Source organism: Phoca vitulina, unplaced genomic scaffold (genome assembly GCF_004348235.1).
Source record: "Phoca vitulina isolate PV1807 unplaced genomic scaffold, GSC_HSeal_1.0 scaffold67, whole genome shotgun sequence".
Lineage (NCBI taxonomy): Eukaryota > Metazoa > Chordata > Mammalia > Carnivora > Phocidae > Phoca > Phoca vitulina.
The window spans coordinates 1,850,476-1,874,671 of NW_022589770.1; the positions used below are offsets into that span (position 1 = coordinate 1,850,476).

Below are 24,196 nucleotides of genomic sequence, written 5' to 3' on the forward strand. Positions count from 1 at the left end.
TATTCCTCAGAGTACTCTTCTCTATCAAAAGTTTGAACAGTACTGTGTACCCAGGTTAAGTGACAGAAAACCAAAACGTGCAGACACACGTGTTGCCCGTACATGTGGCAGTAATAACCTACAGACACACGTATTGCCCGTAACAATACTACTGAGTGAGAAACATGGGCCTTGCCCTCCTACTGGCTGCAGATCGGACTAACGGGGGATACCAGCATTTGTACTGCTTTTTGACAGCATCAGTACAGTTGCCATGAGAATACATAGGACAGGAACCCAACTCAGCCTTAGAGTAAGGATGGATGAGTCAGATGGCGTCCTGGGAGAGCTCCGTGCTAGGCTGAGATCTGCTGGGTGAATAAACTAGGTGAAAGGGCACTAACGTTCCAGACAGAACAGTAGCACGCTGTGGTCTTGGAAGGTGGTTCTTTGGGTTCCAACAGCTAGTACGTGTATCCCTGAAAAGTGCGTAATACTGCTCTCCTCAGGGTTCTTAAGAGGATTTTTAAAAGTCAAAGAATCCACGTACGCGGTAGACACATAACCGGTTTACTGTAATTGAACTGATTTGTTAAATAGCACTGTTGGATCCACGGCTGATTTTTCAACTCGTTCTGTTTTTAGCACATCGAGTCACGTACTCTTGCTATTGCACGCAGCCTGACTCAGCAGCTCCAGACCACGTGCTACAGCCTGCTGTCCAATGTCCAGGGGTTACCACAGAACATCCAAGATCAGGCCAGTCACCTGGGGGTGATGGCCGGTGACATCTACTCAGTGTTCCGCAATGCTGCCTCCTTCAGGGAAGTGTCTGACGGCCTCCTCACTTCCAGCAAGGGGCAGCTGCAGAAAATGAAGGAGTCTTTAGATGATGTGATGGATTATCTTGTTAACAACACGCCTCTCAACTGGCTGGTAGGTCCCTTTTACCCGCAGCTGACCGAGTCTCAGAATGCTCAGGACCAAGGTGCACAGAAGGACACAAGCAGTCCGGAGGCCCAGCAGCCTGAGCACAGAACCCGTTAGAGCTGTCCTTGTCACCAGGACGGGGTGTGGCCAGCCGGAGGAGACTTTCTGTGATGTTGAAATTAACCTGCTAGACAACTCTGAATTGGGGAAGCAGCTAGCTAGAGAAAAGGTCCTCAGTTGTAGTCATTTCTAGCTGGATTAAGAGCTTTACAGTGTTTGGCATTAGCAGATGAGCTCTGCTTTTTTCCTGGCTGGTAAGAAAAGAATGCTAGGTTGGTCAGAGCCTGGCCAGGACTCCCAGAAAGTTTCCCTGCATTTATGGCGTCATCCATTGTTACCACTGTTGCTGTTCGTTTGTCTTGAATAAAAAACAACTTCCTGTGGGCTGTGGTGTGGGCTGGTGTCTGCTCCCATTTGGTCCTGTCACCGGTTGGTCGCACAGAGCATGCCTGTACAACTTTTTTTTTTTTCATGAAGGAATGCGCCCTATGAATTCAATAAAATTCACTGCAGAATAGATCAACTTTATGCTGTGTGTTCCATGTGCTTTTGTGTGTTGCTTTCATAGAGCTGCTTGGCTTGCGTGACAGGGTTATTAATACACATAATGTGAATTCCAACCGGCCCTCTGGGGGATTTGGCAGAGCAATGCATTGGAAGGCTAGTGCTAAGAATGGAGTGTTTGATAACAGGTTTTCAACAAAATAAAGCTAATGTGCGTACAGGAGTTTTTACGAGGTGGCAGTTACTGCCTTTATCTCTCCATTTATTTTTTTTTTTAATTTTTAAAAAAGATTCTATTTATTTGAGAGAGCATGAGCAGGGTGAGGGGCAGAGGGAGAAGCAGACTCCCTGCTGAGCAGGGAGCCCGATGCGGGACTCGATCCTGGGATCATGACCTGAGCCGAAGGCAGATGCTTAACTGACTGAGCCACCCAGGCACCCTTTTTATCTCTCCATTTGCTCAACCTCTTGAGAGGGGGTTTTAAGCCAGTAGAATGCTGCTCGTGGCCGACTGCCTTGCTGAATGGGAGTCAAAACTGAAAGGAAGCAAGTGATAACGTGATAGAACTCCTAACAAGTTTCCCGTAAAGGCAGCAAGCCTTTCTTGCTAAAGGGCTGTTGAAAATGTGAGCCCTGAACTGCAACTAGCCAGTGTCCATTCTCAGCTGGACTTGACTTGCTGTGTTGCCACTTTGGGAGAAAGTCACACTAGTTGGTGAGATACCTTTAGAAGACCAGGTGAGAGTAATTAGAAAGACTTTGGACCCTCTGTAGGAAAAGCTTAACTTCCTCCCTAGGGTGAGTTCAGACTTCAGCCCCTCAATGTTGGTCAGCTCGGGAGGAAATTCCACAGATCTTATGACAAAACTGCAGTGTGCCGAACTGTTTGAAAAACAACTTAGCACTTGTAAAGTAGAGCTGCATGCTTCTGGCCGTTCCTGCTAAATTAAGGTTAGCAAGGCTGCCCTTTGGCAGAACTGAAGTCTAAGATCTGTCCCCCCCCCTTTCTACCCAGGTTCCCCCCTTCTCCCCAAGAAAACAAGCAGCGTATAACTACACCTTTGATGTGAGACCTATCAAAGCTTATGAAGTTACAGAACTAAATTTTTGCCCTTTAACTCCGGGAATCCTCAAGCAGATGAATTGGAAGGGAGGGACTGAGATGCTTGAAGCCAGGGGGCATCTGGTTTCTGGGAAGGTGGACTGCCATGATTCGTGGGCTTCTAGGATGGAACCTATCCATTCACATGCCTGTCTGCTCCCAGTAACTGGCATTTTCTAGAGCAACTGCCTCTTAACTTTACTATTCCTTAAAAAATTTTTTTAAATTTCTGAATCCAAGTTGAACATGACCTTGCCCCTCTGCCTCAAAACTGCAAGGCTTGTATCTTGTGCTTTATTTTAATTGGTTGGAAAATCACATACCCTAGCCTATACATACTTTCTTAATCCCAAACAAACTTTGGTTTCCCCATCGTAAAAGTTGTAGTGCCAACTGAATTGCTTAAGAAAATGAGACTGTTCTCAAAGCTATTCTTTATGAGCCAGACAGAATATAAAGACTACTCTTAGCTTCCAGAAGAACACCACTAGCCCTCATTTTTTTGCCACGAGCTTTGTGCACTTGTGGTTTTGTCTGTCCTTGTGTCTTGAGTCTGTGCCTATGTGCATTCCATTCTGTTGTCAACATCAACATGTCTCAAAATCATGTTCTTGCTTCTTACAGCTTTATTGTTGCATAAACTGGCAGTTTCGGTTTAACAGACTTTCTCCCAAGGAGAACAATTTTTGTGAGGAAAAAAAGCTGACTAAACACAGTAACTATGGAGGGTTTTTAAACATTTGGCTGCATGAAGGCTGGCATGGCATGCTTGAGTGTTCAAAGATGATTTTTTCTTTCCATGCAATAATAATAATAACATGGACTCTGGTTAGTTCTGGGTAAAAAAATCAAAGGAACATGGTGTACTAGCCATGAATCCCTTAACCTTAGCTTTCTCATCTGTAATGTAAAATTAGTGATGCTTTCACAGATGGAAGTGAAGTGTTTGAGGATGGGATGTCTTTTTCTGTTTTGCACTTAGAGGCATGGGGACACCATCTGTGGGGCAGTGACATAAAGTATCTTTAACTTGCCAGTCCAGGTGTAAGCACATAATATCAGGTCATGATTAGGGAAATAAATCCACTTTGATAAGGCATTAACAGATACTGAAAAGCTAATGAAGTGAAAAAGAAAAAACTGAAATTTGGTCTATCTGAGCTATCCCTTTTATTTATTTGAGATAATGAGAGAGAGGGTATGAGCGGGGGACAGAGGGAGAGGGAGAAGCAGGCTTCCCGCCGAGCAAGGAGCCCGATGTAGGGCTCGATCCCAGGATCCCTGGGATCGTGACCTGAGCCGAAGGCAGGCACTTAACTGACTGAGCCACCCAAGCGCCCCTGAGCTGTCCCTCTTAGAATACCATTTAGCTCATAGGGCTGGCTGGTGAGGGAAGGAGGAATACAGAGCAGGATAGATATTTGTGCATAAATCTTTAAGAAATGAAGTCTAAATGATGCCTGGAAGAGTAGATGTGGGGGTGTGGAAAGGAGGGCCCCTTGCCAGCCTGATCTCCCCGGGCTGTCATGGACTTGGGACTGCGCCAGCTCCATGAGTGACCTAGCATTGAGGTCTGCATGGATGATGGTCTTGTGAGATGTGTAGGTAGCTACATTAAAAAATTATTTAATTCAGTATTTGAGTTTCTAATAGTATAAAGTATGAACTCTGTCCTGAGGAGAATGGAAAGACCAGAAATTTTCCTCAAGAGATGTTTATAGTCTTAGGGGAAGCTTGTTGATGAATATTCAAGTAATATCCAGGTATAGAACACCACTTGTCCCTCACTCTGGCCCCAGGCTGCTAATTTAAAGATTCCCTACCTTTATTACAAAATTAACCTGCAAAATACTACACTTCAGCATGAAGCAGTATAGGAATGGCAGGGCAACAATGTGGGTTTTCAGTTTTATTGACCAAAGCAAAAGAGAATGCTAACTTAAGGGATATTTCCTGTGTGTGTGTGTGTGGGGGGGAGTTCTAATGTCTTCTAGAACTTAAAGTGAGGAAAGTAGTGGACAGTGTTGCTAACTGAGACTTTACAAAAATAATGAAGAGACTAACTGGTACCTTTATGTAGATAATGATGGAGAAATAGTTACCACTTCAATTATGTTTTCATTTCTCTTGGGTGTATCCATGAGAGTGGAATTGTGAGTGGGTCATATAGTCACTGTGTCTAATTGAGGAACTGCCAAACTGTTTTCCACAGTGGCTGCAGCATCTTACGTGCCTACCAGCAAGGTATAGGGATTCTGATTTCTCCACACCTTCACCAACACTTGGTGAAGCCAACTTTTTTTTATTTTTTAATTTTTTATTCTATTTATTTATTTGAGAGAGCGAGAGCAGGAGCAGGGTGAGGGGCAGAGGGAGGAGCAGAGTCCCCACCAAGCAGGGAGCCCGACGTGGACTTGATCCCAGGACTCTAACCATTTAAATGAAAATTTAGCATTAAAAAGAGTAGATGTTGTTTTATCTACTGTACACAGGCTAGGGCACAGGAAAACTCAGGTAAGGAGGTAGCTCAGGTATCTATCAGACTGACTCCATTTATAAAATAGCCGTAGTGAACTGTCTGCATGGATAACCTCACATCAGGGATCGTTCTCCTGTCCTCTCTGTCTATGCCAGGGATTATCAACTGGAAAGATTGATAAAATGCAGATTCCTGGGTTCCACATCCAGAGAATCTGTTTACTACGTCTGGTGGTAGTACCAGGCATCTGCACTTTTTAAAAGCATCCCTTTTAAAAAAATAAAAACAAACAAAAAACAACCTAAAAGCATCTCTTTAAAAAAAAAGCATCATCCCTAGTGATTCTACTGCAGGTGGTCTACTGACTACTCTTTTTTTTAAAGATTTTATTTATTTATTTGAGAGACACAGCGAGAGAGGGAACACAAGCAGGGGGAGTGGGAGAGGGAGAAGCAGGCTTCCCACGGAGCAGGGAGCCCGATGCGGGGCTCGATCCCAGGACACTGAGATCATGACCTGAGCCGAAGGCAGACGCTTAACCGACTGAGCCACCCAGGCGCCCCTCTACTGACTACTCTTAAGAGAAGCAAAGGAAACAGGAAACTACTTTAACCTGAGACAAAAATAGGACTAGGGTTACCTATAGTCCCTTCTCTCCAAATAAGAACCTCAGTGTGGGTTCCATAAAGTGTCCTAAGACCTACTCTTGATTTACCTGCTCAAATGAATGGAATACACAGAAGCTAGCAATGACTAGTTGAATGGTGTGCAATGGATACCAAGAATCACTTTAATTTTGTTGGGATCACTGCCAACCTGCTTCCTATGCTGAGAGTTCTAGCCACTTCCACAGACTTATTAGCTAAGGACAAAGCATCAGGGTACTTTCTAGAGGGTGTTTCTACAGCAGGGAAGGGGATGTGCACCAGGAGATAGTACTCAACTGTACCAAACTGTTCAAGTAAAGCAGAACCAAGATGCTCCTGGCTCTCTAGCTTGTAAGCACATCAACAAGCCGCCTATGCAATCTAGTATGGATGGTGAGATGTTTCTGCTAAATTAAACCCTCACCAGGGTTTACCGTACATATTTGGTGTTAGAACTAATCGTTACCTCTTGCATGATCCTTTCATAGCCCTATATATCAAATTACTTTTAACTAACAAATTTCAGTTTTTATTTTCACTTCATTAGTACTTCAATACTTATTCTATTTCAAAATAAATCAATTTTCCCAATTCTGTGTCATGTTTATCAGCACTGCATGCTCACCTTTACCAGCAAGTTACATTCCCACAGATGATGTTTTTATTTATTTATTTTTTAAGATTTATTTATTAATTTTGAGAGAGAGGGAAAGCACATGCACAGGGTGGGGAGAGGGCGAGGGAGAGAGAATCTCTAACAGACTCCCTACTGAGCACCAAGCTGACCCCAGGCTCCATCCCAGGACCCCGAGATCATGACTTGAGCTGGAATCAAGAGTCAGACATTTAACTGACTCAGCCACCCAGGTGTGCCAATGTTTTTATTTCTGTAATAGTCTCACCTATCCAGGGCCCCAGGCCACCAGTAGGCCACCTTGAGGCAAATTAGAAAATGGCACCTATCCTCAATATGTGTAGCGCCACCTTCTGGAAAGTTGTTATAGTAAATATGGGAATCAATGAAGTGTGATGAGCAACCAGCAAAAGGTACACAGGGTCACAGGAATCCTAGCATGGTCACTTGGTTTTCTTGAAAAGGATGTGTTGCTGGCTTCCTGTCCTTTCAGGAAGGGACTGTAGTTATCTCATTAATTTCATAGTAAGTAACTGAATTTGGCCTCTATCCCTGAGGGGGGCATCCTCTGTAAGAGACTCCTTACACTCCATCAATGGTCCAGACTACATTCATTCATGTCAATGAAAAAGGGATTTATTTTATAGATGTGTGAAATGGTTTCTCTTGTGCCACATTTGTAAAAAACCTCGTGTAGATGGTCAGGTACAACCACGACATTTTCCGTTAAACTCACCTTGGAAACTTGGTGGACTGTGACTACCTCTTGGTTGCCCCACCCTCTATTTTATTCACAGCCACCAAGTAGGTTTTGCTGATAGCCAGGAACTTAATAGAAATTAGACACTCTGGATCATTCTGAATTTGTGGAAGGGGAATTATTCATATGGCTCTTCTAAAGCATCTCAGGTACTAGAGGGATTTTTTTTTTTTTTTTTACGGTAGTGCTGAAAACTTTTCTCCTAAAATTTTGAGAGTGGGATCACCAACCTTCTGCAAAAAATTCTGCTTTAGGCCAACAGTTACCTAGCCTATAGGTGACTTTGGAGGGTGTGTGTGTGTGTGTGTTTGTGTTGGTCTTTAAGGAACTAATGAAAATAAAACCTACTGTTTCTTGAGCACATTTTACAAGTTAGGCTCATTCTACCTTCATTCTTCATCTGTAACCAAATGAATTAGGTATTTTCCTCACGTGAGAGGTAAGGAACACGTTGAAAAGAGAGGTGGTAGGATGGGGATTTAGTTTGATGTCTACTGATGTCAAAGGGCAAGTATTTTTTCTGCTCTAGCACTTTTTTTTTAGGATTTTATTTATTTATTAGAGAGAGAGAGAGAGAGCACAAGCAGGGGGAGTGGCAGGCAGAGAGAGAAGCAGGCTTCCCGTTGAGCAGGGAGCCCAATGCAGGGCTCCATCTCAGGACCCTGGGATCATGACCTGAGCCAAAGGCAGCCATTTACCCGACTGAGCCACCCAGGTGCCCCCCCTAGCACTCTCTGATAGGAGAAAGCTGCAGCTTGCCTCCTTGTTTGGGGACCCAAAATTTCTCTGCCTGAATCTTCTTGTGTTGTAGCTTCCTGTTCTATTGCATATTTGTTAAAAACAAATAAACTGATATTGGATGTTAAAACATAAATTAGTAGAGATAGTTCAGAAGAGAGAAAGTCAGGCATTATCTTTTAACTAATAAGGCTAAACTTGCAATAGTTGGCTTGTCTGGCTGATGTTCTGAATGAATTTGTAAAAGCATTATTGGCTTTTGTGGATGTCAGGTTGCATTGAATATTTGCAAAGTCAACATCCATAAATAGCTAGAATGCAGTTAGATCTGCCCAAACTGAGAGCCTCAGAACAAATGGTAGAAGTTTGTACTCAGACAAGACATTTCTCTGAGCACCTGAGTTAGTAGGGAAAAGTACAATAAACAAGATTCCCTCTTATTGTCTGTTTTTCCTCTTGTTTTTTTACTATTTAATTGTGAGATATACACCACATCACATTTACCATTTTAGCCATTCTTAAGCAGACAATTCCACGGCATTAAGTACCTTCACCATGTTGTGCCATCATTACCACTTAACGTTTCTAGAACTTAATCGTACCAAGCATAACTCTTACCTATTAAACAATGACTCCTCATTCCTTCCCCTCTGTCTGTGTTTTGATGCATTTTTGTTGTTAGTTATTTTGCCTCTGTTAGGGGATTAGCTAACCTTTTTCTCTGCTGTCAAGCTTCCAGCCTTTAGTAATTTATTAGACTTCACTAATTTTCTGCTTCTAATCTGCTGTTGGCTAGGAAACATCACTTAGCTTATCAGATTTTCAGGTAAAGGAAGAGTTAATAGAACTTCTTATCCCTGAAAGCCTTGCCTCTGCAGAGAATACTAGGACTCTGTGATGGCTACTTCAACTATTAAAAGACCTTTTCCTTCCTCAGTTCCTAGACATTTCCCAAAGGTTTTATGTTTGTAAGTCAGACTTATAAGAACAGTGGAGCATTACTGTTTTTAATAGAATAGTAGATTAATAGATGAATAACCAGAAAGGCTTGATATTTTGTATTTTCAAAAAAGCTTTCAGGGGCGCCTGGGGGGCTCAGTCGTTAAGTGTCCGCCTTCGGCTTGGGTCATGGTCCCAGGGTCTGGGATGGAGCCCTGCATCGGGCTCCCTGCTCCGCAGGAAGCCTGCTTCTCCCTCCCCCACTCCCCCTGCTTGTGTTCCCTCTCTCGCTGTGTCTCTCTCTGTCAAAATAAATAAATAAAATCTTTAAAAAAAAGCGCTTTCATTTGGTAGGTTCCACACTAGTTAGTTTCCTTTCAAAGAGAAATTTCCCTAGTGCTTTTATAGTATGAGTGAATTGTGGGAATAAGACTATAAACACCTTGTCAGAAAGCACGTCTATGGAGAAAGTAAGGTTCATTCACATGCAGTCGTGTCTCCATGAGCTGGACCTGACAGTGCACTTCATTAGTGTTTGCTTTAATATCCAAGATTCTTCTTTTTCAGGCATTTGATTTCACTGCCATAGACTTGACATCTGAGACTGATGAAATTCCAGATATTATAGCTTTGGAAGAAGAGGATGGATCAGATCACTCACATGCTAATGGCCCTGAGTCCTCTCAGGGGAAAACGCTGAATAACTAACAGGAAAATACTCCTTTTGGCTGAATACACAATTCGTGTCACATTAAACTTCATGCTTGCTCATGTGTTTATTCCTGAGGCTTTGGGGATTAATCTCTTGTGGGTTATAATCTTTTTTTTTTTTTTTTGGCTACTTGGTCTTAATTGTAATGAAACTCCTATTGGTCTAAACTTTTGTAAGAGATCCTAGTCCTGCAGCATATGTAATTTCATGTAATTCTTCAAAATTTAATCATTGAAATGCCTATAATAAAAATTATGCTGTATAATCTTGAATCAGAATGTTTTTCTTTTTTTTTTTAATACTGATGTAGTGGACAATTTTGTTTTTATTTTTGGCCTCCCAGGATGGGGGTGTCTCAGTAGGTCCGCAGGTTAGGGTTTTTTTTTGTTTGTTTGTTTCTCCTAGTCTAGGGGTGGGCATCTGATTGAAAATAGGTCAACTAGGAGAAGTATATCACAATGAGTAAAGACCGTGGGTTCTAATCTTGGCTCTGCCACTTACTAGTTGTGTGACTTTAAACAAGTTACTTAATTTCCTTGTACCTCTACTTCCTCATCTGTAAAATGGGTATAATAGTAGGGGTTGTTATGAAGAATACACAAATTAACATTTGTGAAAAGCTTAGAGCAATGCCTGGCACAGAATAGTGTTAAATACGTATTAAATAAATTGTAGAAACAATGGTTGACCCAGTAGTTGTGAGCATCCCTAGTATCCAAATAGTAGTTTTGAAATGCCTTTTCCCACTAAAGAAATTAGGGCTTCTTGGAGAAATGGCTGATTCCAGGTTTGAGGCAGAAAATATACAAGATGATCCTTGAATTTCTTGCTATTCCAGATGACAAGAAAACCAATTTGAAGAGTTTCCCATTGTCTAGAGATAGGACAATTTGAACTTCTATAAGGACAATAATTGCAATAGATTGAACCCCCCTTAAATGTCCAAATATATCATTATATGTATAAACAATTTAATTGGTCACCTTCAGGGGATGACAGCAAACCCTGTTAACTGTTAAATAAAGGGAAAGAATCAACAATTTGTCCTTCTTTATATATATAGTAAGATTTTATTTATTTATTTTAGAGAGGGGGCGAGGGGCAGAGAGTGAGACAGTCCCAAGCAGACTCCACACTCAGTGTGCAGCCTGACACTGAGATCAGACCCGAGCAGAAACCAAGAGTTGGACTCCCAACTGCCTATGCCACCCAAGTGCCCTGTTTTTCCTTATATCTTTACCACTAGATAAAATAGTAAATGAGGGAAAATTTCTATCATAAAAACATTGCTACTAACAGAAGAAAAAGAAATGATATCTTGGTCAGTTTGGACTGCTATAATAAATTACCTTAGACTGAGTGGTTTACACAACAAACATGTATTTCTCACAGTTCTGGAGGCTGGAAGTTTGCGATCAGGGTGTCAGCCTGGTTGGGTTTTGGTGAAGACCCTTCAAGGTTGCAGAATTCACTTCCCTTTGGATACAGAGAGGAAAGAGCAGAAAGTAAGCAAGCTCTCCTGTGACTCTTGTAAGGGCATTAATCCTGTTCGGGGAGGGTTCCACCCTTATGACCTCATCTAACCCTAATTAATTTCCAAAGGCCCCACCTTCTAATACCATTACATTGAGGAGTAGGGTTTCAACATAGGAATTGGGGGGAGGGAGGCACCAACATTCAGTTCATAACAAATAGTAAATTAGAATTTTGACATTTTGCAATCCCCAGTAAATTAATAGATCTAGGCACTTAGCATCAATGCCTGTCAATGGCATAAATAAAGCTTTGTGCAGCCTGAGGAAACAACATACGCCAACCATCACCTCGACTTGCCAAAGGGATCATACCTGAATCTCATCAATCCTCTGGATCCAGGTGCCGATTTGAAGGAAATACAGAGGACAGAGACAGAAGAACATGTTGAACTGCAGCAAAGATGCAATCAGTAAAACCCAGACTAAGGGATATTATTCAGGTCAAACAGCCCCAGTTCCTCAATAGAAAAGTTGTAAGGAAAAAAAAGGAGTAGGGGAGGATGGAGGAAAGCCTGTATATTAAATGATATTATTAAAAAAAAAACAAACCAAATCTGGGAAAGACTGAAAAAAAATGAAGAAGGAGGCAAGGCAAGTATAAAAAGGGTAAGACAACTATAGTGTCTAGAGAAGCACATTTAAGTGGTAAAACTATAAGACAATGCAAAGAAGTGATTACTATAAAAGTGAGAATGGTGGTTCTTTTCTTGGGAAAGGAGTGGTTTCTGGGATGGCTGGAAAAGTTTTATTTCTTGTCCTTGGTGGTAGTTATAAGGGCATTCACCTAGAATAATATATTAAGCTATTTTTAAAAATGTAAATGAGATTGCTGGCATATAAATCTTGACTGGAGTGGCACATGAATTTGCCATTTTCTGAACCTCATTCTCTGGCCTTCGCATTCTTTATTTATGCTACTTAATACCCATCGAATAAAGCCCCCTCAGAGGCAGTTTTGCTGCTTGCAACTAAAGAAACTAATTGATATAAGTGGCCTTGGCAAGTTACTATTAGTGGTGAGGTGGGTATAGAAAAATTTTGGGAGAAAATTTTTTTTTTAAGATTTTATTATTTGTCAGAGAGAGAGAGCGCACAAGCAGGGGTAAAGGCAGGCAGAGGGAGAAGGAGGCTCCCCACTGAGCAAGAACACTGCCCTCCCCCCCCCCCCCCCCCCCCCCCCCACCTTGCAGGGCTCTATCCCAGGATTCTGGGATTATGACCTGAGCCAAAGGCAGATGCTTAACTGACTGAGTCACCCAGGCGTCCCGGGAGAAATTTTTCTGTGATAAGAAATGGAATAGTAGCTAGAAGGCATTGGGGTCAAAGGAATTATTTTTCTTTAAACAATGGGAGATAGCATAGCATGTTTGTATATTTATGGGAAGAATTGGTGATGCAGGGGAGAATAAAGGACAAATGCTGGAGCAAACTCTTTGAGTAGGAGAAAAGGAATACGACCCATCAAATAAGTCAAAGGACTAATCTTAGGGAGACACATCTTGATTGACCTAGATTATAAGAGAGAAGGAAGACTATATGGGCAAAGATATAGGCAGGTTGGTAAATCGTTGGTAGAAGGTTTTTTCTGGAAGCATCTTTTTTTTTTTTTAAAGATTTTATTTATTTATTTGACAGAGAGACAGTACAAGCAGGGGGAACAGCAGGCAAAGGGAGAAGCAGGTTCCCCGCTGAGCAAGGAGCCTGACGCAGGGCTCGACCCCAGGACCCTGGGATTAGGACCTGAGCTGAAGGCAGACGCTTAACCGACTGAGCCACCCAGGTGCCCTTGGAAGCATCTATTAAGTAGGACAAAAGACACTGAGAGGAGGGGAAAGAAGTATTGGAGTAAGGGAAGAGAAGATGTATAATTGTATGGAGAGTGAGATTTAGGAAAAACATGGTGGAGAGGTCAGGCCTAAGATCCCATGTGTCATAAATTTTGAATGACAACAGGCATCATGATCATGTGTAGGGGCTAAGTTGCAGGTGTGGGGTAAGCAGAAAACTGGATTTAATAGGGATTTGGGTTCTGCCAGATAAATCTGGCAAGGAGAGAAAGGGGCTAGAGAGCTGAGACGAGGTGGAGGAACTGAGAGGCCAGGGCATTGAAATGTCACCTATGGATATGGAAATCACCAAAAATTACCCTAAGAGGAATTATGGAGAAACAATTAAGTCTAAATCTTCCGAAAATGAGGTCCAGCACCAAATCTTAATACATAACCTCCGAAAGCAAGAGTTGTGGGTGAAAACATAAAATTCAAAGGAGCTGGTTTTAGGGAAGCAGTAATGGCCAGAAGTGGCAATGAGAAATGCGTAGGCTACCCACCCCATTTCCAGGCCCTGTTGTGTATGGGGTGTGAGAGAGAAAACAGTCGTCAGTGGAGAGGGCTGCAGGGGGAAGTTGTTTGCTTAGGGGAGAGCCAGATTACTTACAGCATGAAGATGAAAGGAACATCCAGCATTTGAGGGCATACAAGATTTTACTAATAACAGACCTGGGGCTTAGTGGTTAGATGTCGTTACATCTCACAGCTACTGAGATAGGTTAGGATGGAACTCAATGCTTCTTCTACTACACCGAGCCACAGTCCTAAAGCTACATTTTTTTATCTGACGAAATCGACCTACAGGAGCACAAGGAACCACAGACACAAGACATCAGAAAGCGCGAAACCGAGGGGCTCCAGCAAGATAGCGCTTGAAGTTACGCAAGCGCAAAAGAGTTTGCTGGCAACGCAATGCACTGTGGGTTTTGTAGTTTTTCGGCTGGGCCTGACGGGAAGAGATGGAGAACAGGGTGCATTGCATGGCGGGAAATACAGTCGGCCGTAGAAGTCCCTCCTCCACCGGAAGCCAGGCAGCGCCGGCGCTTATCGCTTTTCCGGACGCGCGCGAGTCTTGCTTTTGTAGGCTTCGCTTAGGCAGCTGTACCGTAGTACCGTTAAAGGCTCCGTTTCCCTGAGACTTTACGGCCATTTGAGGCGATATGGCTGCGGGCGAGAGAGGAACAGGTGGTGGCAGTAGAGGGGCCGCCGCTACCTCAGGCTGCCCGTAGGGAGGGAGCCTGAAGGCCCTCTGAGTCGTTTGGGCCTGTGCTTACTTCCTTTGCAGTGATACTGCCTAACAGCGAAGATGAGCTCGGTCTGGGTCACCTCTTTCGAGAAGGAGCATCTCTGGATGTATCTGCAGGCGCTCGGTTTCGAGCCAGGCCCGGCCACCACTGCCTGCGGAAAGATCGTGTCGCACACGCACCTCGGAGTGTAAGGAACCCGGGCTGATGGGGCGGGGGAATCCGAGCGGGGACGCGCTGCTGTGACCCACCCTTTCGCGGACCTCGCAGGGTGATGAATCAAGGAGTCCAACGGTTATTGTGTGCCAGCACTGCTACAAAGCCCTTGCTCCTTGTGGCTGCCAGCCTGGTGGCAGAAACGGTATCAATCACGGAACCGTGCCGGGAACGCTTTGTAAGGGGGTCGTGTCTGCAATTCGGGCAAGACTGGAGGGACAGCTTAGTCCTGCTTTAGTGGTGATGCTGGGTGGTCTGTGAAGTCCAGGGAGGGATGGCGAGTTGGTCGTGGAAGGATGTGAACGGCTTTAGGACTCAAGGAGCCTTTCAAGGTGGTTGTTCTCTAGTTCACAGTTTTTACTTTTTGAATTAGCAAACTGAGCCATTCCGTAGTTCAGAAAAAAAAATAGTAGAAAAGGGTATTAAGATGGAAAGTAAAAATCCCTTCCTGCTTTGTCACTATTATATTAGTTATGATCATAAATTTAGATACTTTGTATGTATTTATGTATCTAAACTTATCAGCTTAGGGAGTGTTATCTTTCCCGCTATAGCCCAAGAGAAATTTGAGATACATAGGCTATTTCCTGTTCTCCCTCTTTTGACTTTTCTGATTGTTATTTCAGTTCTTCAGGTAGCACTGTTCTAATAACGTGCTTAGACGTCTATTTCTTGATGTATCAAAGGATCTCGTCATTCCCCACTGTGTAATTTCACAATGAAAGAAGCTGTTATTTATAAGATAATTCATTAGCTCACCCACACTTCCCTGCCCTCCCCTACCTTCTTGACTTTTTTAAAATGTATGCTGTTTTACTGTCAAAGGTTAGAGCCATTTTTTTTGGTTAGAGCCATAATTAAGTTTTACTAGTTAACTATTTGTTTAGAAGTTATTATTTACATGTAGAAGTGCTTTGTCTAGAAGCCTATTCTAAAAATTGACAACCAATGGATAGCGTTTATAAAATTATAATTATGTATTAATAAATAGTCCAGTTATTTCACATCATTTAATTGCCCACAGTATAGTTTCATTTTCTCTGTACTGGCAGAGAAGCTTGAAGCTTCTCCAGGCTTCCGCTGAGAATGCTTACCATTGTCACTGCATCCTTCTGTCCAGTGTTTAGCAACTTGAGTTTTCTCTCCAACTGCAGTCTGTTTTCTGCCTTTGAAAATTAGTTAAAATCTGTTAAGTGCTGGGCTCCCTCCTCCCCAGCACTGTCATAGATTATCCCTTAGAGTCATTTCAGTGGGTTGTTGGGAGGGATCTATCATTTTGAAACAGGTGTCCTCTTTAAAATGCTTCAGGCATGAATGTATTGTCAAATTTACTTAATTCTTTTTTAGATTTTTAAATTCACATATATATAATTTGGGTACGCAGTGGTGAACAGAATAGACATAAACTTTCCCCTTGCAGAATTTCAGTCTAGCGGATGAACAAACCTTCAACAAATACCTTATTAAAAATTGTAGTAAGTGTCAAAGCGAAGACAACAGGATGCTATGTGAAAAAATACCAGGCTTCAGAGATGATAAGAAGGAAGGATCTTCCTTTGTGTTTGTTGAGGAATAGAAACATTTCAGGGACAGGAGTTGTTTGACTTATGGATAAGCATGGGAACTTTAATCTTAACTCTTTTTTTTCAACTCGAGAACAAAGCTTCATCTGTTCAAAGGATTACTCCCCTATATTTTGTTGTGCATTCCAGTGCCTTACAGATCCTTTTTTAATTGCCTAACTCCTAAGCCAGTTTCTTTTTAGAGTCTGAAAATGAGGAATCACCCAATTGAGCTATCCCTACAGATAATTGTTGAAAATGTACTGAACATGGAAATATCTCAGATCTCTGTTCTAAGTATTAAAAATATTTTATATTAGCACATTGAGAGAATATCCTTAGATATATTCTATTATGTTCTAATGAGCTTCCCCCCGCTCTTTTTGATAATGTCCTCAGTTTCTTCTGAGACCTTTTCTTTATAGTTATTTGCTTCTTTTAACTTCTTTTGATACTCCAGTGGTGAACTATTCTGTTTTGCACCCATGCAGGTGACCTTTTTATACTGGAGTAATGGGGGAGGGCTGTTACAATTTTTTATCTGATAACTTTGACAGGTTATTTCTTTTCCTTCTTGAGTGTAAACTTTTAACTTCTTTTGGGATATGTGCTCCATTTTTATCCCCTTTTCACTTATCCAGAGAACTTAAATTGCTTTTTTTTTTTTTTTTTTTCCATTTCCCCTACTACTACTCATACTTCACTGCCAGGACTTTGAAAAAATGGTGGCTATATCTCTGTGCCAAGTTTGACTTGTTTTGCCTTGGGAATTGCCAAAGTGTAGCTTAAAATCCTGCAGGTGGGCCATGCAGCAGAACAGGATATCTTGAGGTGGATCCTTTTCATCAGCAGGTTGTTGCTGTAGATGAAGTTCAGAAAACTCTCCTCCTCCAGGCTCTGGCAGTCCCTGAAGCCTGAATTTTCTGTCTTACCAGACACAGGGGTGTGAGGAGTGGACATCCATCTTAGAACAGTGGCTGATGACTCTCGCCCGTGGCTGCCGCCAGACTGCCCTTAGGCTAACTCTTGATTCCTTATAGCTGTGTAGTATTTCTTATAAGGTTTAGTTTGTTGTTGTTGCTGTTATTTTTAACATAATTGTATTTTTTTAGGCTTGTCTTGATTAGTTAGGAAAATCAGGACAATCAAAACTTTAAAAGAGTTGGTAGAATTACATTATATAGGGGTGGTTCTGGGGTTAAAATGTAATGGTAAAGACCCTGGACTCTGGGGTCAGATGACATAGTTCAAATCACTGCTCTTCCACTTCCCAATTATATGATTTTGGATAGTTTTGGCAAATTATCTAACCTCTCTAAATTTAAAAATTTCTCACCTGTGTAATGAGAATAATTAAACTACAATCTGATGCCATTAGAATAATCCATAGTAAAGCAGCTAGCACAGTATTTAACTTCATGATTGTGGTGAAGAGTAGATGAGTTATTGCCTGTAAAAGGCTTAAAATAATAGCTGGGAAATGATAAACTATTGGTAGGTATTTTTATTGTTATTCGGTAAATGTTGGTTTGTATCATCTTTAGCATATCATAGGCCACGGTTTTCTCTCCACCTAATTAGGTTTTCCTTTTCTTTTTGTAGAATGTTCTCATTGCGATAAAGGAGGTTCTCCCAGTTTTCTGTTTGATCAGTATTACTGGAATCAGAAAATAAAAGCTTATTGTTTTTCTTAATGATTTGTAAAAATGTACATGAATAAAAAAGTAATTTGCTTTGACCTCTTGAAGAGAATGAAAAATACTAATTTGTGTTAACTCTTACACAGCTTTTGATGCTGTTTAGTTTTATTAACCATTTCCCTGCTTCTAATTTCTTTTTAAATTACTAGGAACATGTTTGAACTCTTACACAGCTTTTGATGCTGTTTAGTTTTATTAACCATTTTCCTTTTTTTTTCCTGGTTCTATTTCTTTTTAAACTACTAGGAACATGTTTGACAAGTTGAACCGTGATGCCTTTCAAATCGTTTCTTATTTTTTGTTTCAAACACTGGACCAGTCTCTCACTAAAGAAGTTTTCAAGTGAGTCAAATTATTTTATTTTCTTTTGTAAGTAGTCATTCTCAAATTTGAAAAGGGAGTATGCTCTGATATAAGCCAGAATTTCAGCTTTGGCCTTTCACTAGTATGAATGGATGTCACAAAAGTCAGGTTTGAGTCTTATAAATTTAGTGTTTAACCTTTGTAAATCTGAGTGATTTTTCTTTGGTACTTATCTTAAAATCATATATTTTAAAATCATTGATTATTTTATAGATAAGACTTTTGTTTTATAAAATTAGTTCCTAATGTTCTTCTTAGTCACAATTATTAGGCAGAACAGTTAATTGGTACCAATCTATCTATGTAGTTTTGCATTACTTTTTTTTTTGTTTTTTGCTGATTGCCCCCTGCCTTACTCCTTTTCCTGTAGGCAATGTTACTTGTTTTGTCTATTTTTACTTTTTAGTTGTCTCTAAATCCTTATTTTTGTCAATGATACATAAAAGTGTCAAGTGCTGTGGTGAAAATCATTCCTATTTAGTCTGATGTTAGATACTGTTGAGTATTAAATAGTCAAAGGAGGAGATAAAAACATGAATACCACTAAACCTTGGTTCCAAGTTATTTTGCATGTGATTTTGGGCTTCTACCACCAGAAAAAGTGTTAAAATTTGTTTTAATATTTATATTGTGCTATTATCCTCTTAAATAGAAAAGCACAGGGTCAGGGGCGCCTGGGTGGCTCAGTCGTTAAGCGTCTGCCTTTGGCTCAGGTCATGATCCCAGGGTCCTGGGATCGAGCCCGCATTGGGCTCCCTGCATCGGGCTCCCTGCTCGACAGGAAGCCTGCTTCTCCCTCTCCCACTCCCCCTGCTTGTGTTCCCTCTCTCACTTCTCTCTCTCTGTCAAATTAAAAAAAAAACAACTTAAAAAAAAAAACACAGGGTCTGCTTGAGGATTCTTTCCTTTTCCCTCTGCCCTTCCCCCCACTCGCGCTGTCTCTAAAAGTAAGTAAATCTTAAAAACCAAAGAAAAGCAACAAGTAAATGCATTGTTTAGGCATTGTTATTTTTGATAATTTATTATCAGGTCATGATCAGGTCATGATCCCAGGGTCCTGGGATCAAGCCCCGCATCAGGCTCCCTGCTCAGCGGGAAGCCTGCTTCTCCCTCTCCCACTCCCCCTGCTTGTGTTCCCTCTCTCGCTGTCTCTCTCTCTCAAATAAATAAAATCTTTAAAAAAACAAAAAAAAAGGAAGTAAATATCATTCCTAAACTCACCAACCAGAAAATACCACTATTGACATTCCAGCCTTTTAGTCCTTTTTTTCCATGCATACTTAATTTTTTATATGACTATAGAATGTATGTTATGACGTAGAAATATTAAAAAATGGGGCCCTAAACAAATAATTATGCCACAGATAAAAATTTATCAGGGGAAACAATAGGTAAATTTTAAGTCTATTATTTTTGACTAAAACAGAGGCAAAACTTTTCTTTTTAATAATTTTATATGTTGTCTATCCACAAAACAGTAGCACACACTGACTATGATATGGGTTATCTCTAGGAGTTCGAAGCTCTTGTCATTCCTTCTGTGCTCTTCCTGTGCAACCATTTATGTTTCTCTCTTTCTCTCTTTTTTTTCCCCAGGCTTAACATACTAATTTATTTACACCATCTTTTTGCATTAGTTCAGTGAATCCACTGAGAGCGTTGTCTTCTTTAGCTGATTTGTAGTAATTTTAATGGTGATTCGTTCCTTCATTTAACATATTATACACTGATGATTTGTGGTAAACTGAACTCAACCTTATAGTAATTTATAAAGAAAAAGACCCAGTTTCTCACAGGTTGGTGTTCTTCTTTAGTTGAAATCTACAAATGTTAGCCTTGGTTCATTTAGCATTAATGTTTCTAGTATAGGACATAAGTTTCATGTTCAAAATTTTGCTGAGTTTTTTTGTTCATAATTCTAATCTTTTATATCTGTTTTTAAGGCTTTGTTGGCCTCCATTTGACCAAAAGAGTGACACTGAATTCCGGAAACATTGCTATGAATGGTTAAAAAAGATTTCTGTAAGTATTCTCTTTCTGGAAGATGTAAACTTAAAGAAGTTAAAAACTACATCAAATTTTATTTTTGGCTTTATTGAAGTATAATCGTACATTAATTTTTTGGAGGTGAAAACTTTTTAATGCTTTTATGCTAACAGTATAATAGCAAGGAACTATTTGTTACAATAATATTTTTGATGGTTTTTGGTTAGGATTCTGCATATTTCTAGGAAACCATCTTTGCTGCCTAAGATGCATTGGAAATAGGTTTCTGAGTTCTTGGGAGTTTATGTCATAGTTTTTGTTTAAAGAAAACTTTTTTGATGATAGAATACTTTAGCTTGTGTCCCCATATAGTATCAATAACTGTGGCTTTATATTATTATTATTATTATTATTATTATTATTATTATTATAATATATATATTTTTAAAGATTTTATTTATTCATCTGAGACACAGAGATAGAGAGAGAGCATAAGCAGGGGGAGAGGCAGAGGGAGAAGGAGAAACAGACTCCCTGCTGAGCCAGGAGCCCGATGGGGGGCTCGATCCAGGACCCTGGGATCATGACCCAAGCTGAAGGCAGATGCTTAACCATCTGAGCCACCCAGGTGCCCCTATTATAATTACTTTTTTGTGACCAAGTCCACTAAAAGTTTAGAAAGATTCAAATATTCAACTTCTGGTTCAAATGGAATAATCCTACATAGGAATTATGGCTATTATTATTATTATTATTATTATTAAAGATTTATTATTTATTTGAGAGAGAGCATGTGAGGCATGGGGTGGGGGGAGGAGAGGGAGAGAGAGATTTTAAGCAGACTTTGCTGAGCGCAGAGCCAGAAGCAGGACTCGATCTCATGACCCTGAGATCATGATCTGAGCCAAAACCCGAGAGATGCCTAACCATCTGTGCAACTGGGGTGCCCCGGAATTATGGTTATTACTGAGAAGGTTATTATTGATAAGATCTTCAAATCATCTGATTTCTTTTTTTCATAGGTGGAATGTGGAAGTAGCTTTCCTCAAGTTGTTGGGTCCCTATTTCTTTCTCCTGGTGGTCCTAAGTTTATTCATCTGATGTATCATTTTGCAAGATTTGTTGCAATAAAATATATAAAAACCCATTCTAAAAGTAAGTTAAATTTTTAATAGGAATTTTTTTGTTTTGAGTTTTAAATTTTTACTGTTTTTCACAATTTGTAATTCATAAAGAGATTTTAATAAAGCAAGGTAAGATAAAAACATTAAATTACCTCACAAGGTAATAGTTAATATTCTACTGGAACTGTAGTTTGAAAGCCTCTAATGAACGTAAGTAACTATTCAGATAATTTTATTATGTCCTAATACAGGGGTGGGAAACATTTTCTATATAAGGTCAGATAGTAAATATTTTAGGCTTTGTGGACTATATAGGGTCTCTTTCACATATACCTCTTTGTGGGTTTTTTGTTTTTTGTTTTTTAAATATAACCCTTTAAAACCATGGAAAGCATTCCTAACTTGCTGACCTCACAAAACTAGCCAGAGGGCTAAATTAAATTAGACTTGCAGGTTATAGTTTGCATCTAATACATTGTATTAAATGTTGTGTTGTGTTAGTTTTACTTTGGCTACTGTCAGTGTGTTGGAATTTTTTTGTTAGAAATTGCTGTTTCAAAGGGGTTTGATCTGTTTCCTAATTCATAGAAACAAAGTATTTGATTTTAAGCTGAGACTTTTTTTTTTTTTTTTTTAAGCTGAGACTTAAAAGAATGCTCTTTGTAGTTTATTGAATATGCTATTTTGTTTAATTGGTTTATGCTAATAAAACATGGATAGGCAAATACAGAAGAGTTGATGCAATAAAGCCCCATCCATCTTCCAATTTCTAGAAGCAACCATTGCTGACATTTTGGTGTATTTTCTTTTAGTTGTTTTTTTTTTTCTTGCACATACTATATCTATACATATTTATTATTTTAAGTAAGTAATATTTTTCATGATTCAAAAATCAAGAAGTGAAAAAATTCTCTACCTAACTTCCCTTTATGGAAACAACCAGTGTAATCAAGAATACAGGCAAATCTATCTATCTATCTATCTATCTATCTATATATATTCTTTTTTTTAAACCTTAAATGGTGACAGACATTGGGTTTTGATTCTTGTGTTTTTCACACAACAGTATATATTGGAGATCATCTCATATCAGTTCAGAGAGCTTCTTTATTCTCTGTCTTTAGAACTGCATATTTAAATGGATATACCATAATAGGTTTTTTTTTTTAAAAATATTTTATTTATTTATTTGACAGAGAGAGACACAGTGAGAGAGGGAACACAAGCAGGGGGAGTGGGGGAGGGAGAAGCAGGCTTCCCGCCAAGCAGGGAGCCCGATGTGGGGCTCGATCCCAAGATCCTGGGATCATGACCTGAGCCGAAGGCAGACGCTTAATGACTGAGCCACCCAGGTGCCCCAAGATAACATCTTTTTGATTCCTGAAAACCTCAGTATCATCTGTCTTTTGGAGGATCCAGTTTCCTACGACGTCTATGATACTGTCCACGAGGATACCAGTGGTGCTTAGTAGCAAAGAACATTTTGCTAAGTTGTTCTGTCATGGGTCCTTGCTCAAATTGCTCATTTTTTTCTTCTAATCTGGTTTTCAGCACTTGGTCATGTGTTTCTTCATTATTATGCACAGGATCTGGCCGAGGAATAGGTTTTGTATGTTCATGTGGAATGTCCACAGAAGGGTGGTAGCCTACTATTGTCCTGCCATCCGATGTCAAAGCAAGCTCTACTTTGCAGTTATAGTCCTCTGATAGAGAAGAATATGTAGATTTATGACAAACACAGTATAAAGCTCAGTTTTGAATTGGAAATAAATGTTTCCAGATAGTTCTGTTTGATATTGCCCATTTTACTGCTGCTAACGCCATGGTGAATCAAGATGCTTATTAGGTGGTGTGAAAGAAGATGATTTGAAGAGAAACTGATTTTAAAATCTCCTTCCAGGGGCGCCTGGGTGGCTCAGTCGTTAAGCATCTGCCCTCAGCCCAGGTCAGGATCCCAAGGTCCTGGGATCGAGCCCCACATCAGGCTCCCTGCTAGGCGGGAAGCCTGCTTCTCCCTCTCCCACTTCCCCTGCTTGTGTTCCCTCTCTTGCTGTGTCTCTCTGTCAAATAAAAAAAAAAAACAACTTTATAAAATCTTCTTCCAGGTATACCTATTTTCATCCCTCAATCCGGGTCCTCAACCATAATAGGTTTTTTTTAACCAGTCTTTTGTTGACCAACATTTTGCTTCCCCCCTCACTTTTTTTTTTTTTTGGCTACAAATACAATGCTACAGTGATAAGCTTTATATATATATGACTTTGTGTGTTCAAGTATATATACATATATGTACACATATATACATTACATATATACACATACATGCACACACACACCATATATATACACACACGTGTGTGTATATATATGTATATATATATACACATAGATACACACACACGTATATGTATATATGGGGTATGTGTGTGTGTATGTAATTCCTGAAGACTATTTGCTTGGTCAAAGGAATTGTGCATTGTAATTTGCTAGTTTTTATCAGAGTATTTTTTGTAGATATTGGACAATTTATACCTCTATCACCAGTGTATGGAGAATTTCTGTTTTCCCAAAGGCTCCACAACATTGTGTGTGGTCAGACATTTTTATCCTTTTAATTTAGGTTAAAGTGGAATCTCAGGGTGGTTTTAATTTGTATTTCTCTTATTTAGTTAGAATGAAAATTGTTTTATATATTTAAGAGCAATTTGTATTCTTTTTGTACTCTATATTCATAATTGTCCATTTTTCTCTTAAGTTATTGCTTTTTTCATTTATAGGAGCTCTTATTTATTACTATCCTTTCTCTATGATGTGATAGGTAAATATTTTTTTCCAGTTTATATTCTGTGCATGACTTTTTTTTTTTTAAAGATTTTTATTTATTTATTTGACAGAGAGAGAGACAGCGGGAGAGGGAACGCAAGCAGGGGGAGTGGAAGCGGGAGAAGCAGGCTTCCTGCTGAGCAGGGAGCCCAATGCGGGGCTTGATCGCAGGACCCTGGGATCATGACCTGAGCCGAAGGCAGATGCTTAACGACTGAGCCACCCAGGCGCCCCATGTGCATGATTTTTAAAAACTTATACATGTGATCTTGCTGTATAAGTATTTGCATATTTAAAATTTAATGCAACATAAGCATTGTTACCAGTTTT

At 40.1% G+C, this 24,196-nt stretch overlaps 2 protein-coding genes and 2 pseudogenes across 9 annotated transcripts in view; 2 read left to right on the forward strand and 2 right to left on the reverse strand.

Moving 5' to 3' along the window:
- PLIN2 (perilipin 2) overlaps nucleotides 1–9,528 on the forward strand; it is a 16,965-nt gene extending 7,437 nt beyond the window's left edge. For 3 of the 5 annotated variants that reach the window (XM_032392429.1, XM_032392431.1, XM_032392432.1), the window contains exons 8-9: nucleotides 625–915; nucleotides 9,340–9,528. In XM_032392429.1, the coding sequence (XP_032248320.1) occupies nucleotides 625–915; nucleotides 9,340–9,480 (432 nt within the window). In that variant the 3' untranslated portion in view covers nucleotides 9,481–9,528. Of the gene's footprint in view, nucleotides 1–624; nucleotides 1,741–9,339 lie in introns of those variants that run through there. The other 2 variants (XM_032392430.1, XM_032392433.1) reach the window with 2 other exon arrangements.
- Nucleotides 9,529–13,880: 4,352 nt separating this feature from the next.
- Nucleotides 13,881–24,196, forward strand: part of HAUS6 (HAUS augmin like complex subunit 6) — a 50,422-nt gene continuing 40,106 nt past the window's right edge. For 2 of the 3 annotated variants that reach the window (XM_032392318.1, XM_032392319.1), the window contains exons 1-4: nucleotides 13,881–14,282; nucleotides 17,817–17,912; nucleotides 19,877–19,955; nucleotides 20,942–21,074. In XM_032392318.1, coding sequence (XP_032248209.1) covers nucleotides 14,155–14,282; nucleotides 17,817–17,912; nucleotides 19,877–19,955; nucleotides 20,942–21,074 — 436 coding nt within the window. In that variant the 5' untranslated portion in view covers nucleotides 13,881–14,154. Of the gene's footprint in view, nucleotides 14,283–17,816; nucleotides 17,913–19,529; nucleotides 19,730–19,876; nucleotides 19,956–20,941; nucleotides 21,075–24,196 lie in introns of those variants that run through there. The other variant, XM_032392320.1, reaches the window with a different exon arrangement.
- On the reverse strand, nucleotides 14,282–17,822 carry LOC116624429 (annotated as a pseudogene). The gene has a single exon (XR_004297894.1). The product of XR_004297894.1 is annotated as a gamma-glutamylcyclotransferase-like (transcript).
- On the reverse strand, nucleotides 22,420–22,926 carry LOC116624430 (annotated as a pseudogene).